General features: G+C 45.4%; 1 protein-coding gene across 1 annotated transcript in view; it reads left to right on the top strand.

Annotated features, from left to right (window-relative positions):
* Positions 1-14,773, top strand: part of sptlc3 (serine palmitoyltransferase, long chain base subunit 3) — a 180,802-nt gene that overhangs the window by 99,065 nt on the left and 66,964 nt on the right. The window contains exons 5-6 of the mRNA XM_085981668.1: positions 4,643-4,767; positions 11,391-11,484. Coding sequence (XP_085837794.1) covers positions 4,643-4,767; positions 11,391-11,484 — 219 coding nt within the window. The remainder of the gene's footprint in view (positions 1-4,642; positions 4,768-11,390; positions 11,485-14,773) is intronic.

Below are 14,773 nucleotides of genomic sequence, written 5' to 3'. Positions count from 1 at the left end.
CATTTAAAGGTTGAGCTGGCTTCCTAATCAAAAAGAAAATGAGATGCAAATATTTTTTGTTGCATGGAGGGTGAAGAACGTGAAGAGAAAACTGCGTCATTTTCATAGCAGTATCATATTAAATAAAAGATTCGGGACCGTTTATGCTGTTTGTGATCAGAATAATCTTTTTTTAACATTTTTTAAGGAGACAGGGCTTTTTTTTTTAAGTATGTTCTGAGGGTTTTGTACCACGTCAGGTACCAATTCTGGCCTTTTGAGCATCTCCGATTTTAATCGCTCCACCATTGGCGGCCGTGCCTTCAGCTGCCGAGGCCCTAAGCTCTGGAATTCCCTCCCTAAACCTCTCCACCTCTCTACCTCTCTCCTCCTTTAAGACGCTCCTTAAAACCTACCTCTTTGACCAAGCTTCTGGTCACGTGTCCTAACATCCCCTCATGTGGCTCGGTGTCAAATTTTGTTTGATTACATTCCTGTGAAGCGCCTTGGGATGTTTTACTACGTTAAAGAGCGCTATATAAATACAAGTTGTTGTTGATTGTTGCAGGCTTGGTTAGTAGGAGAGACTAGAGACTGAAATTCAGATGTAGTGTCTTGCAAGCATTGAGAAGAGAGCTGCACCTGAGTAAGGTGTCCCTAAAAGCAGAGAAGTTTACTGCTGTCTCCTGGCATATAAAAAGTACTGGGGAGGAATGGAAGAAGGAATGAACCTAGCTACATCAAACTTGCTCTCACTCGGTTTTGTAGTTCACCATTTGTGTAGAACATACCATTACACCAGAGGCAGTACTAATGGATCAGCTACAGGATCAACATGTTTCTATTTTACTTCCTTAGTGTTTACTAGAAAGGATTGAGTTTATCGCTAATCTAAACATTTTTTATAATTTTTTTTTGAAGCTGCATTTGACATTCTTATAAACAACATTGCTGTTCCATTCAGTGTTGATGGGCAACTGTGATAGGGCACAGCATGATGATGATTTCTTGTAGCTCGCCTGGTTATAACTGACTGAACTCATATAGCGACATGTAACACTACACAAATGGCAGAAAAGTATAATGGTAGTCTCTCTTTTTTTCTCTCTCGCTCGCTCGCTCGCTCTCACTCACTCTCGCTCTCACACTGTGTGTGTGTCTCTCACTCTCACTCTCATTCTCACTCTCACATTCTCACTCTCTACTCGCACATTCTCACTCTCTCACTCTTTCATTCACACGCTCCCCCTCCCTCGCTCTCTTTCTCACACACACACACACACACACACACACACACACACACACACACACACACACACACACACACTCACTTCCTAGCATTTTCCCAATAGATTCAGGTTGTTGCCTTCACCCTTAACACTGTGCTTAATGGTTCAGTCAGCCAGCCCTGTTTTTGTATGTCTGATTATAATCATCTCAACCATAGTTTAGGCCTGTTGCTCCAATGGCAGATTATTACCAACTACAACAACTTGCATTTATATAGCGCCTGCAATGTAGAAAAGCATCCCAAGGCGCTTCACACACGTGTAACAGATAAAAGTGGATGCCGAGGCAAAGGAGATATTGGGAGGGGTACCCAAAAGCTTGGTCAAAGCTGTGGGTTTTTAGGGTCTTCAAGGAGGAGGGGGAAGGGGGAGGGGTTTAGGGATGAATTTCTGAGCACAGAGCCTAAATAACCTGGCTCTGTGGATGGAGATGGTTCTGTGATAGTGGATTGGCGGTTAGGATCAGATCAGCCATGATCTTATTGAATGGCGGAGCAGGCTCGAGGGGCCGATTGGCCTACTCCTGCTCCTATTTCTTATGTTCTTATGTAACCGTCCGTAGTGGGGCGAAGGGAGGAAGCGATGGACAAGAGGCCCAAGACACAGACTAGAGAGTTCTAGATGGGTTGTAGAGCTGGAGGAGGTTATAGAGATAATGCGGGGCAAGGCCATGAAGAGAGTTAAACATGAGGATGAGAATATTAAATTGGAGGACCAGAAGCCAATCGATGTAGGTCAGCAAGGACAGCAGTGATGAGTGAGCAGGACTAGGTGTGGGATGGGATATGGGTTTTGGATGAGCTGAACTTTACAGAGCATGGAGAATGGTGTGCACACCAAGAGAGCGCTGGAATAGTGGCATCGGGAGGTGACAAAGGCATGGATGAGAGTTTCAGAAGCAGATGAGCTGAGGCAGAGGCGGGCGATGTTATGGAGGCGGTAGAAGGCAGTCTTCGTGATGGAGGGGATGTGAGGTCAGAAGCTTAGCTCGTAGTCCAATAGGACGTTGAGGTTGCACACAGTCTGATTCAACCCGAGACATTGGCTGAGGAGGGGGATGGAATTGGTGGCGAGGGTGCAGATTTTATGTCAAGAGACGAAGACGAAGGCTTTGGTCTTCCCAGTGTTTAACTGGAGGAAATTACGGCCTGTCCATGACTGCATGTGGGGCAAGCAGTTTTTCAGCACGGCGATGGCGGAGAGGTCGAGCTGGGGGGTCTGCAGACAGAGGTGAACACACCTCACTTTCACAGACTAGAGCATGTAGAGGTTCCTGTTCCTGAAGTCAGCTGGGACAACGGACTCGATGGTACAGCTAATAAATGCCTGACTAACCGTAACGTTGGCCGTGTCCTTGGAAACCGCTCAATCACCGTGTTTAATAGTTTCAGTGGGATTGCGTGAACGAAGGAATGTCAGGGGTCATCAGCAGCAAGTGTCCTAATTGGTCACACCTGCCAACACGCTGCCAAAATTCTCTGCAGGCCCTGGCATGCCTACCTGGCAACAACTGTGAGGAACTAGCAGCCTATGCTGATGATCCTAGAGAGCCAGATGTAGGGCTGTGTCATGCTGCAAAGATCCCATGCGGTCCAGGGCCGACCCGTCCAGTTGCAGTAATGGTCAGCTGCAGCATGAAACGTGGATCCACCTCCTTGCAGACGTGCTGACCTCTGGGGATGGTGCTGTGAAGTGACTTGGAGAGGCAGCCATATTGGGCAGCGCTATCTCCACTTCTGGGCACCACACCTCAGGAAGGATATATTGGCCTTGGAGGCTGCACAGCCTCCATCACCAGAATGATCCCAGGGCTAAAAGGGTTAAATTACGAGGACATGTTACATAGACTAGGCTTGTATTCCCGTGAATATAGAACATTAAGAGGTGATCTAATCGAGATATTTAAAGGATTAGATAGTTTCTCTCTACCTAACCTATTTTCTCTGGTGAATGAGAGTCCTGAACAAGGGGGCATGACCTTAAAATTAGAGCTAGGCCGTTCAGAGGTGATGTCAGGAAGCACTTCTTCACACAAAGGGTAGTGAAAACCTGGAACACTCTCCCCAAAAAGCTATTGAGGCTGGGGGTCAATAGAAAATTTCAAAACTGAGATTGATAGATTTTTGTTAGGCAAGGGTATTAAAGAGTTATGGAACCGAGGTGGGTAAATGGAGTTAAGATACAGATCAGCTGTGATCTAATTGAATGGTGGAACAGGCTTGAGGGGCTGAATGGCCTCCTCCTGTTCCTATGTTCAGCAGCCATCAAACACAGGGTTGGGTGGTGGGCTGCCCGATCATTTGCCTGCAGTCTCATGCTGGCACTTTTCCTTCGTCCCCTTCCACTTCAAACTTTGCGAAGGCCGCTGATGGGTTGAGATGTCTTCTGAGTCTTTCCAAAGCCTTTGAGAATTTTTTTTCACCTGTTTTGTAACGCACCATTTAATTGTCCCCATCCCATTAAATTTCACTTGTATGCAATTCTCACCATTAAGTGTGCTCCCTGCATAGGTTCAAATTCACACTTGGAACTATGCATAGTTCTGCTAATGGACTGACCTCGGAAAGTTGTATGGAACTAGCACACTTCCATTTGTTCCCAGTTAAACTGCGGCATATCAGAAAATCTGGGTCTTGCTATCTGGGCTGAAATATGAAATACGGTTACTTGATGGGGTACTGGAGTTCAACATAGTGGTACAACAACAACTTGCATTTATCTAGCACCTTTAACCTAGTAATGCATCCCAAGGAGCTTCACAGACACGTTATCAATCAAAGTTTGACACTGAGCCACATAAGGAGACATTCGGACAGGTGACCAAAAGCTTGGTCAAAGAGGTAGGTTTTAAGGAGGGTCTTAAAGGAGGAAAGAGCGGCGGAGAGATTGACCTTTAAAAGAAAGAGTTGCATTTATATAGTGCCTTTCATGACTTCTGGACGTCCCAAAGCACTTTACTGCCAATGAAATGTTGTCACTGTTGCAGTGTAGGAAACATGGCAGCCAATTTGCGCACAGCAAACTCCCACAAACAGCAATGTGATGATGACCAGATGATCTGTTTTTGTGATGTTGATTGAGGGATAGATATTGGATAAATATTTGTTTTTCCTCTATCCTATTCCCCCTCAAAGATCATGGTGTAGTGCTGCATCTTTGCGTGCCGCAAAACCTTTGTCTATGAAGTTCCACGTACTCGGTGCTTATATCCATTCCATTGGTACAGGCAGCTTATAATCTCTTGGATACAAACCTCATGCTGCAGAAGTGGTTCACACTTTGCACAGCTATGTTATGTAGCTAGAGTGAGGAAATTGTGCTCTGGTACATCTTACATATATTATTCAATCACCTCCCCCTGATTTGTTTTGCAGGTAACCTTGACAAGCACATTCAGCTAGAAGATTTGGTCGCCCAGTTTTTGGGAGTAGAAGCAGCAATGACATTCGGGATGGGGTTTGCCACCAACTCTATGAATATCCCAGCTCTGGTTGGCAAGGTGAGTATCTGTCAAAGCAGCCTGTAACTGACTGGATCAAATCCGCTTCAATGGAATTTCTTTGCACGTCTCTGAGGGTTGTGAATCTTTGGAATTCTCTGCCCCAGAGGGCTGGGGATGCTCAGTAGAGGAGTATATTCAAGGCTGAGATCGATAGATTTTTGGGCACTGTGGAAATCAAGGGACATGGGGGAAAGGGCGGGAAAGTGGAGTTGAGGTCGAAGTTCAGCTATGATTTTATTGAATGGCGGAGCAGGTTCGAAGGGCTCCTGTTCCTATTTCTTTGCAAATCCGAGAGAGACACACACACACACACACTCACTCACTCACTCACTCACTCACTCACTCTTACACTTACTTTCTCCCACCCTTTAGCCCCGCCCCCTATCTGTGGTACCCATCAGACACAGAGGGGATCGGCAGCTGACCTGTTTCTAGGCCTTGCTAGCAATAACAAAAGGAATGACTGGGAGACAATGAAAGTAATCAGTGGTCCTGAATGCCACCCAGAGAGTGAAGGAGAATCTCCTCCTGAAGTCAGTTTCAGAGCAGCGCTGGGTGAGGCCTGGGAACAGATTGCCTGCCCTCATCTGGGGAAATGCAACAAAGACGAGTCTCGCGCGCAACAAGATGTGTCCGATGCGCGGAAGTTATAAAAACGTGAGGGCTCTGAAGTCCACAAGTGAGACGGCTACTGCCTTGTCTCTCCTGAGTAATCGTTGCTCCTTCCACTGACATATGGAGAGCATTTGTTGGACACCAAGATTCTACCTGACATATCGCCTTTCTGTTATGATGCTGTCTCCAGCGCTAAACACAATCTTTCTCTCGGATGGGTGAATCATTAGCTGGAAAAGGAGAATCAGTACATCTGTTTCACGATATTGCATAGAATATACAGCACAGAAACAGGCCATTCGGCCCAACCAGTCTGTGCTGGTATTTATACTGCACACACATCCAGTATTCCTGTCTTTATCTATATTAGCACTGATTAGTGTACCAGTACAATGTACCAGTTACACTGGCATTGGAGTGGGGAGGGGCGCAGATGCTGTATATACCAACAGGTCTCCTTATAGATGTTCTGAACTGCAGCCAATAAACAAGTGGTAAATGGGTGATTCAATCTGTGCAAACCAGGCACTGAGATTACAGGTGCATCTTTAGTCAGGCAAAAAGGATATACATCTCCCCACTGCACCGTGACTAAACCAGATGTAAAATCCCATGTCACATGTAGGCCAGACCAGGTAAGGACGGCAGGTTCCCTTGCCTGAAGGGCATTAGAGAACCAGTTGGATTTTTAGTACAATCCGACAATTTCAATGACCATTTTCTATCCTGATTCCATTTCACAAATGACCAGGTTTATTGAACTCAAGTTCATAAATCTCCATGGTGGGATTTGCACTCATGGCCCCCGAGTTCCTGGTCCAGCACATGACCACTGCACCCATTTTAATGCCTCAATGATTTGGGTGGGCATGATGTCAGAGAATTTGGTATAGAGCGATTTAAGACACACAAAAGAGCATGAAACATGAAGCCTGTATGGAAAGAAAACCATTGAGGAAGAGAAAAAAATAAAATTGAAAATAACGAAGGAAGGGGGCTAAACAACAACTTGCATTTATATAGCGCCTTTAACATAGTTAAATGTCCCAAGGCGCTATAAAACAAAATTTGACACACCGAGCCGCCTATGGAGATATGAGGGCAGATGACGAATAGCTTGGTCAAAGAAGTAGGTTTTAAGGAGCGTCTTAAAGCAAGAGAGAGAGGTAGAAAGGTTTAGGGAGGGAATTCCAGAGCTTACGCCCTTGGCAGCTGACTGCACGGCTGCCAATTGTGGAGCGATTAAAATCGGGGATGCTCAAGAGGCCGGAATTAGAGGAGCGCAGAGATCTCGGAGTGTTGTGGGGTTCGAGGAGATTAGAGATAGGGAGGGGCGAGGCTATGGAGGGATTTGAAAGCAAGAATGAGAATTTTAAAATCGAGACGTTGCTTAACCAGGAGCCAATGTAGGTCAGTGAACACTGTGGTGATGGGTGAATGGGACTTGGTGTGAGTTAGGATACGGGCAGCAGAGTTTTGGTTGACCTCAAGTTTACAGAAACAAAATGAGCACCATTGTCTAATCCGTCTGAAGCAAACTTTTTGTGCATGGATTTTTTTTAATTGAAAGGGACCTTTATTGAAACATTGTATTGTTTTTCTGCAATACAATGATGCCGTTCACGTGAAAACTCATCCTTGCACCCCTGAAATGGTATTGTGATGAAGGTGACATGCAGATAATCCAACTGGCTTCTCTGTGAGGAAGAGAGTGGAGTGATGTTGCCTTTAAGCCACGTAGCTCTCAAGACCTCCCGCGCAACCGGCTCACCGGCTTTTCAATAGGAGCAGGAGTAGGCCATTCGGCCCGTCGAGCCTGTTCTGCCATTCAACAAGGTCATGGTTGCTCATGTACCTCAACTCCACTTTTCAGCCCGATCTCCCCATCCCTTGATTACTTAATATCCAAAAATCTATCGATTTCTGTCTTGAATATATTCAACGACTCAGCATCCACAGCCCTCTGGGGTAGAGAATTCCAAAGATTCACCACCCTCTGAGTGAAGAAATTTCTCCTCATCTCAGTCCTAAATGGCCGACCCCTCATTCTGAGGCTGTGACCCCGGTTCCAGACTCCCCAGCCAGGGGAAACATCCTCCCTGTATCTACCCCGTCAAGCCCTGTGTTATGTATTGTGTGTTCTATTGTGTGTTCTCCTCTCCCACCTGTGGTGGCACTGTCACAGGAGATAAATGGTTGGGTGTTCTCTGTTAAGTTTTAGCTCTCTTTGTTCAGAACTTTCCAGAACTTCCTTTCCTTCCAATAAAGCACTTCATGTTTGAATCTCTGAGTTCTGAGTCCTAAATTGTGTCGAGGCAGAAAGGTACCGACACAACAAGTGGCAACGAGGAGCGGATGAATCTGCGTACATTACGGGTGCAGTGAGTAAACAGAAAATTTAATTTGAAACGTGAGATGGCTACTATATTAGGAAACATCGGTGATTTTGATGAAAATGTGGAGCAATGGCGCGCATACACGGAGCGTTTTGACTATTTTGTATTGGCGAATGCGGTGGCAAATGAAAAGGTCGTGCCTACCTTTTTGAGTGTAATCGGGCCGAAGACTTTCAATTTACTTCGCAGCCTCGTGCAGCCAGATAAGCCAGGAACTAAAACATATAAGCAACTAGTGGAAATTCTTGGAGCACATTTTTCACCAAAACCTCTGGTTATTGCTGAGAGATTTAGATTTCACAAACGGAATCAAGAGGAGGGGGAATCAGTGACTATGTTTATTGCTGCTTTAAAAAGGTTGTCGGAACACTGCCAGTTCAAGGAGGTGCTGAATGACACCATTAGAGACAGACTTGTGTGTGGTCTGCAAAATGCAGCCACACAGAAACGCCTTCTTACTGAGGACAACCTTACTCTTGAAAAGGCCATTGAAGTTAGTGTCTCCATGGAGATGGCGGAAAAGGAGGCTCACCAGTTGAGTTCAACAGGGAGAGTTCACAAGGTGTCGTCTGAGCCTAAAGGTGCGCGGAACGGCACATGTTACCGTTGTGGGAAAACGGGCCATCACGCTAATGACTGCTGGTGTACGGAGCTGGAATGCCGAAATTGTGGCAAAAAGGGTCACATTGAACGCGCCTGTAGAGGTAAAAAAAAGAACAGACAGAGCTGGGAAGCATGGAATCAAAATGTCTGTATTTGGACAAGAGAGGAAAAAGAGTGTTCATTCAGTGCAGTATGATGGAACAAGCAAAACAGAGGGGAGCGACACCTCTGAGGAGGAAGAGGTGCACATACTGACGGTTGCAGGTGGTTCAAATGGCTACTGGGTGTCACCACTGGTGGAGGGACAATCAGTGCGGATGGAGGTGGACACAGGCGCGGCTGTGTCCCTTGTTTCAGACAATGTCTACAACAAAATGCTAAAGCATCTTACCCTTCAGCCAACAAACATTGTGCTAAAGACGTATACCAGCGAACCTGTGGCCATGAGAGGCGTCATTGAGGTGACAGTTAAATTGAACAGACAGACTGCAAAACTGCCACTATATGTGGTAAAGGGAAATTACCCATCGCTACTGGGACGTGCGTGGCTAGAGAAAATCACGCTGGACTGGCCTGCAGTCCGCATGATGTCAAAAGGGGAGTCAGGTCTGACTGCAGTGTTAAACAAACATGCAGAACTCTTCAATGGGGAACTTGGGAGCATGAAAAAGATCAGCGTGAGACTGGACATTAAACCTGACAGCAAGCCGAAGTTTCACAAAGCCCGACCTGTACCCTATGCAATTAGGACAAAAGTTGAGGCTAACTTGGAGGCCTTAGTCGAGAATGGAGTCCTGGAGCCTGTGTGCGTGAGCAAATGGGCCACACCCATTGTTCCTGTCCTGAAAAAGGATGGATCTGTTCGAATCTGCGGGGATTTTAAAGTGACTATTAACCCGGTGCTGTCTGTGGAACAGTACCCTCTTCCCCTCATTGATCTTTTTACGGGCCTGGCCAGAGGGCAAAAGTTCAGCAAAATAGACTTATGCCAGGCTTATCGACAAATGCATGTCGATGACAAATCAAAGGAGCTGCTGACAATTGTGACACACAAGGGGCTATACAGGTACTGCCGCCTTCCATTTGGAATTACGTCGGCCCCTGCTCTATTCCAAAGGGCAATGGATCAGATTTTGAGTGGACTGCCAGGAGTCCAGTGCTACCTGGACGACATCCTTGTCACTGGGACAAATGAGGAGGATCATCTTCTGAACTTGGATGCGACACGACAACGACTGAAAGAGTACGGACTCCGAGTTCGTAAGGACAAATGTGAATTCTTTCAGTCTTCAGTTGAGTACCTGGGGCATGTGATTGACGTTACTGGCCTGCATAAGGCGCCGCCAAAGGTCACACTGGACCGAAATGGGTTCCTGCTACGGTGATCGCGCAGACGGGCCCTGTGTCTTACACGGTTGAGACTGCTGAGGACATCGTCTGGAGAAGAGACACAGATCAACTGTTGCTAGGAGCAGAGACAGCCACAGAGGCTCCAACGGCTGGTTGGCCTGAACTGTTTCCAGATGATACCGCAAACCAGCATCCTTTGCCACAGTGCTCTTCTCCAACACAGGAAGTCAAAGAGACTGTTCCACCTGTGCAAACTCCTGACTTTCAACTGACACAGGCACCTTCTCCATCCAGGCCTGTGTCAATGCCTACTGCTGTGGAAGCCAGCGATGACCACCAGTATCCTGTCAGAGCGGCGGCCTCCAAGACGCTTGGATCTGTAGGCTTAGTGACTTACCCACAAGACTGGGGCAGAATAAACCCCAGGGTAAAGTCAGGGTTTGAGGCAGTCTACCTCTACCCTAGGTTTGTTGAGTGCATTGAAAGTAACTTACCTGTTGAGGAATAATGTGGACCTTCCATTTAAGAGGGGAGGAAATGTTATGTATTGTGTGTTCTATTGTGTGTTCTCCTCCCACCTGTGGTGGCGCTGTCACAGGAGATAAATGGTTGGGTGTTCTCTGTTAAGTTTTAGCTCTCTTTGTTTGGAACTTTCCAGAACTTCCTTTCCTTCCAATAAAGCACTTCACGTTTGAATCTCTGAGTTCTGAGTCCTAAATTGTGTTGAGGTAGAAAGGTACCGACACAACACCCTGTAAGAATTTTATATGTTTCAATGAGATCGCCTCTCATTCTTCTAAACTCTAGGGAAAATAGGCCTAGTCTACTCTCTCTCTCCTCATAGGACAATCCCCTCATCCCAGGAATCAGTCTTGTGAACCTTCGTTGCATTCCCTCTATGGCAACTATATCCTTCCTTAGGTTAGGAGACCAAAACTGTACACAGTGCTCAAGGCCCTATATAATTGTAGTAAGGCTTCTTTACTCTTATGCTTCAATCCCTTTGTAATAAAGGCTAACATGCCATTTGCTTTCCTAATTGCTTGCTGTACCTGCATGTTAACTTTCTGTGATTCGTGTACAAGGACTTCTCTCTGCTAGATGTTAAGTGTCTTATGAGAAATGAGGTTGAGGCAGTATCAATCCCCTTCCGAGTGACACCAGAAAGCGGCCCCTAATTCATTTGTTCCCACATGAGCCAATTTCATGGTCTCTCGATGTGAGATTGCCAATGTTTACCTAATTAAAGTAGAGAAAGAAGACTATCATCCCATCAACCTGAACTGCATTAAAATTAGCCCTCAAAGGCAGCATGTTAGTCCCCATATCCTGTGCACTTAATAATCCCTGAAGGATCAAAGTTTACAAAATATGACATTTGTATGCAGAGGAACCCATGAGGATTAAGTTTATTTAGCTTATGAAGACCAACTCGATCTTGAATTTGTCACTCATGAATGTTCAAAGGATTTGGCATGCATTACTAATTCTGCTTAATGAACATGGTAAACAATGAAAATACCTGGGGGAGCACATCTATTTTCAAATCTGAAATCTGTGCATTTTTTTAAATTGCTCTTGGTGCACTGAAGTGAAGCAGTTAGTTAAGTGTAAGCTCCCTGAATGTTACATGCTCTCCATATCTCTCCTGTGCAGGGCTGCCTTATTCTGAGTGATGAGCTGAACCACACTTCTCTGATTCTTGGTGCTCGTCTGTCGGGATCCACCATCCGAGTATTTAAACACAACAGTGAGTAATAACGCCGCTTCAATCTTTTACACCTGAAAATCTGAGGCATTCTACATGCTTCTTTTGGGATCGGAATTGGCGAGTTGGTTTGGGTTTGATTTGTAGGGAGTTGGTTATGTCGGATAATGGACATAGCAAGAGATTATAGTTGAGGGGTTTGGTTACTCTTGAATAAATTAACTATATAAATTAATAGTTATATGCCACAAGACTTCAACATGGCCTCCTGCGCATCCCTGATTTAACCACTCCATCATTGGCGGCCGTGCCTTCAGCTGCCGAGGCCCTAAGCTCTGGAATTCCCTCTCTACCTCTCCTCCTTTAAGACGCTCCTTAAAACCTACCTCTTTGATCGAGCTATTGGTCACCTGCCCTAATACGGCCTTATGTGGCTCGGTGTCAAATTTTGTTTGATAATTGCTCCTGTGAAGCGCCTTGGGACATTTTACTATGTTAAAGGTGCTATATAAATGCAAGTTGTTGTTGTAACATCTTCCAGAATTCATGGAGCTGTTGAGGCAGCTCTGTTACTTTATCAACTTAAGCCATGCAGTTTCAGCACTGCCCATTCCTCTCCCACGGTTGAGGGGGTTTAATCTCAGCCTTTCTCGAAGTAATCCTTTTGCTGACCGTAGAACTGGAGATCACATGATAGTACGCATCCTTGGGAGTCCATCTCAATGCAGACATGCAAACGGGTTCAAAGGCCAGGTGAAAGACTAAAACTGGGGCACTTATAAGAACATAAGAAATAGGAGCAGGAGTAGGCCATTCGGCCCTTCGAGCCTGCTCCACCAACCAATAAGATTACGACTGATCTTTTACCTCAATTCCACCCTCCCGCCCTATCCCCATATCCCTTGAGTCCCTTAGTGTCCAAAAATCTATCGATCGCTGTCTTGAATATACTCAACCTGTGTATAAGATCTGAATGAAAGAGTGACAATGAGCAGACAGCTGTGGGAGCCAGCATGTCGAAGTCTTATGGCATATATATTGGTTATGATGACTGTTAATTTATATACAACCTATACTATTCATGTTTTGTTAAAACGAGAACCTAAAATTCCTGTTTCTGCTCCTTGTTAGAAGTTTTCCGAGGGCACATTGTTGTGCCATTTGCTGGAGGTTATTAGCCAGCGTAATAGTTACTATAGCACTACCTGCTGATAAATGAACAGCATTTTACAAAGGAATTCTGTGTACAGTATGTGGGATTATGACTATTGATAAGGGCAACTCTTTACTAACCTTTAGCAAGTGTTTGTGGAGTGGATGAGATTTACGTACTGCTCTGCTATAGAGGAGACCCACCTGGAGCATTTACCTTTTCTTCATCCATCTCCCTCCGACTGTACTTTCTGGCTAGGATGACCTTCACAGCAGCTGAATTTGGCTCCGTATCTGTGTCTAAATATCCATGGTTTTGCTCGTACGTGAAGCTATTTGTGTAGTTACTTTTGGTTCCCTATATCACAGCAGTGACTACATTCCAAAAGTACTTCATTGGCTGTGAAGCACTTGGGAAGTGCCTGAGGTGGCGCTCCATTATATCATCCTACCCAGAATTCGCCTTGTCGCAGGGAGGCATAATGGGGCGTCTTCCTTATTGATGGGGAAAATTGGCCGTGTTCCAGATTGTTTTTTCTCCACGGTGCATGGTGTTTGTGAGGAAGCCACAACGAACTCCACTTGCACAGAAGTCTGCATCGTGTGCCATGCCTTGGACACTGTTATTAGAGTCAGCTCTCTTGTTTTGTCAATCTGTTTACAGGCTCCACTTTTGTTTCGTAGCTTGACCTATTGTGTGTAGTAAGGCTGCACAGTATTGACATTTACTGTTTATTTTAAATACGGGTGAATTCTTTCTTTAACCAGAGGGGGAGGACTTAAGGTGATTGGCAAAAAAAACAGAGGTGACATGAGGAAAAACTTTTTTACGCAACGAGTGGTTAGGATTTGGAATGCTCTGCCTGATAGGGTGGTGGAAATAGATTCAATAACAGCCTTCAAAAGGGAATTGGATAAATACATGAAGGAGAAAAAATTGCAAGGATATGGGGAAAGAGCGGGGGGAGTGGGACTAACTGGATTGCTCTTCGAAAGAGTCGGTGCAGACTCGATGGGCCGAATGGGCTCCTTCTGTGCTGCACTATTCTATGATTCTCTAATGTTTGCCAGTAGATTTAGCTCTTTTTTGGTTGCTGTAAAGTCTGTGGGTTGTGCAGTTAATAACGACACAGACTTCAGGAGTAACAAACAAACAGGACTTTACTATTCGAGGGTCAGGGCGAATCTGCCCTATAAATCATGCCACAGCACTTATATACCGGTGTGGTCACCGTCGGTATTACCGTATACAGAAGCCAAACAAGTAGTGCCACACCTAAAATAGTTCTCTTAAAGGTGAACTGTTACATACAATAGTCTCTTAAAGGTAGACGGTTACATACACTACAATCCTCCCTTTTTAGCTTACAACATACGTATTCCCCATTAAACATAACATATATTCAACTTCATGTAAAACAATTTACAGATATAGTCTCTGCGGAAAACAGTTCACAGGTTCAGTCTCTGTGGGAACAGTTCACAGATTCAGTCTCTGGTCTTGACTCGGTCCGAACAACATCTCTGTGGTGTAGCCGGTTCACATTGCTAGCGTGACTCATCCAATAGTCTTTCCCTTGACGTAACAGCTTGAACTTCCGTCCTGCTGAACCAGCAGTGCTGACTTTTACGAACAGCTGGACTGCCTTCGTAATTTTTCCCTACTTTCCCATTAGAAGTAATAATGATTTAGATGGTTATCATCTTCGGCTTCGTCTTTTCCTTTTTTGCTTCTTGGAGACTCTCGGGACTCCCTTATCAGCTGCCAGCTGTAGCGCCACCATCTCCCTATGTTCTTTAGACTTTAAGTGCTTCATCCTGATTTCTGCACTTTGGGAGTTTTCATCACAAGCTGGGCAGACCAAGTCCTCGTAATATTCCGTGTCACTCAACAGGTCATGGTAATATTCGGTGTCATCCTGAGCTAGTCTAGCGAGAGGGCCTGCTACTTCTTCCTTACCCAACTGGACGTTAGCCGACTGTTGTTCCCTCCCTAGACATCTTTCCTGAAGAGACTTCTTTATGCGTTCATATTCATCCCACTCTTCCTGGGTTTCCTGCAAATCCTTCACTAATGACTTCAATACTTCCCCTTCCATCGGAGATTGATTGATCGGGCTATTCAATCCTTCTACTGGAGCATCTGTTTCAACAGTCTGTTGTTCCCATTGACGTGATT

This window comes from Somniosus microcephalus, chromosome 3 (assembly GCF_052327205.1).
Source record: "Somniosus microcephalus isolate GS21.2 chromosome 3, FLI_Smic_1.0, whole genome shotgun sequence".
Classification (NCBI taxonomy): Eukaryota; Metazoa; Chordata; class Chondrichthyes; order Squaliformes; family Somniosidae; genus Somniosus; species Somniosus microcephalus.
Note: the sequence above shows the minus strand (reverse complement) of the source record. Positions and strands in the feature narration are given on the sequence as shown.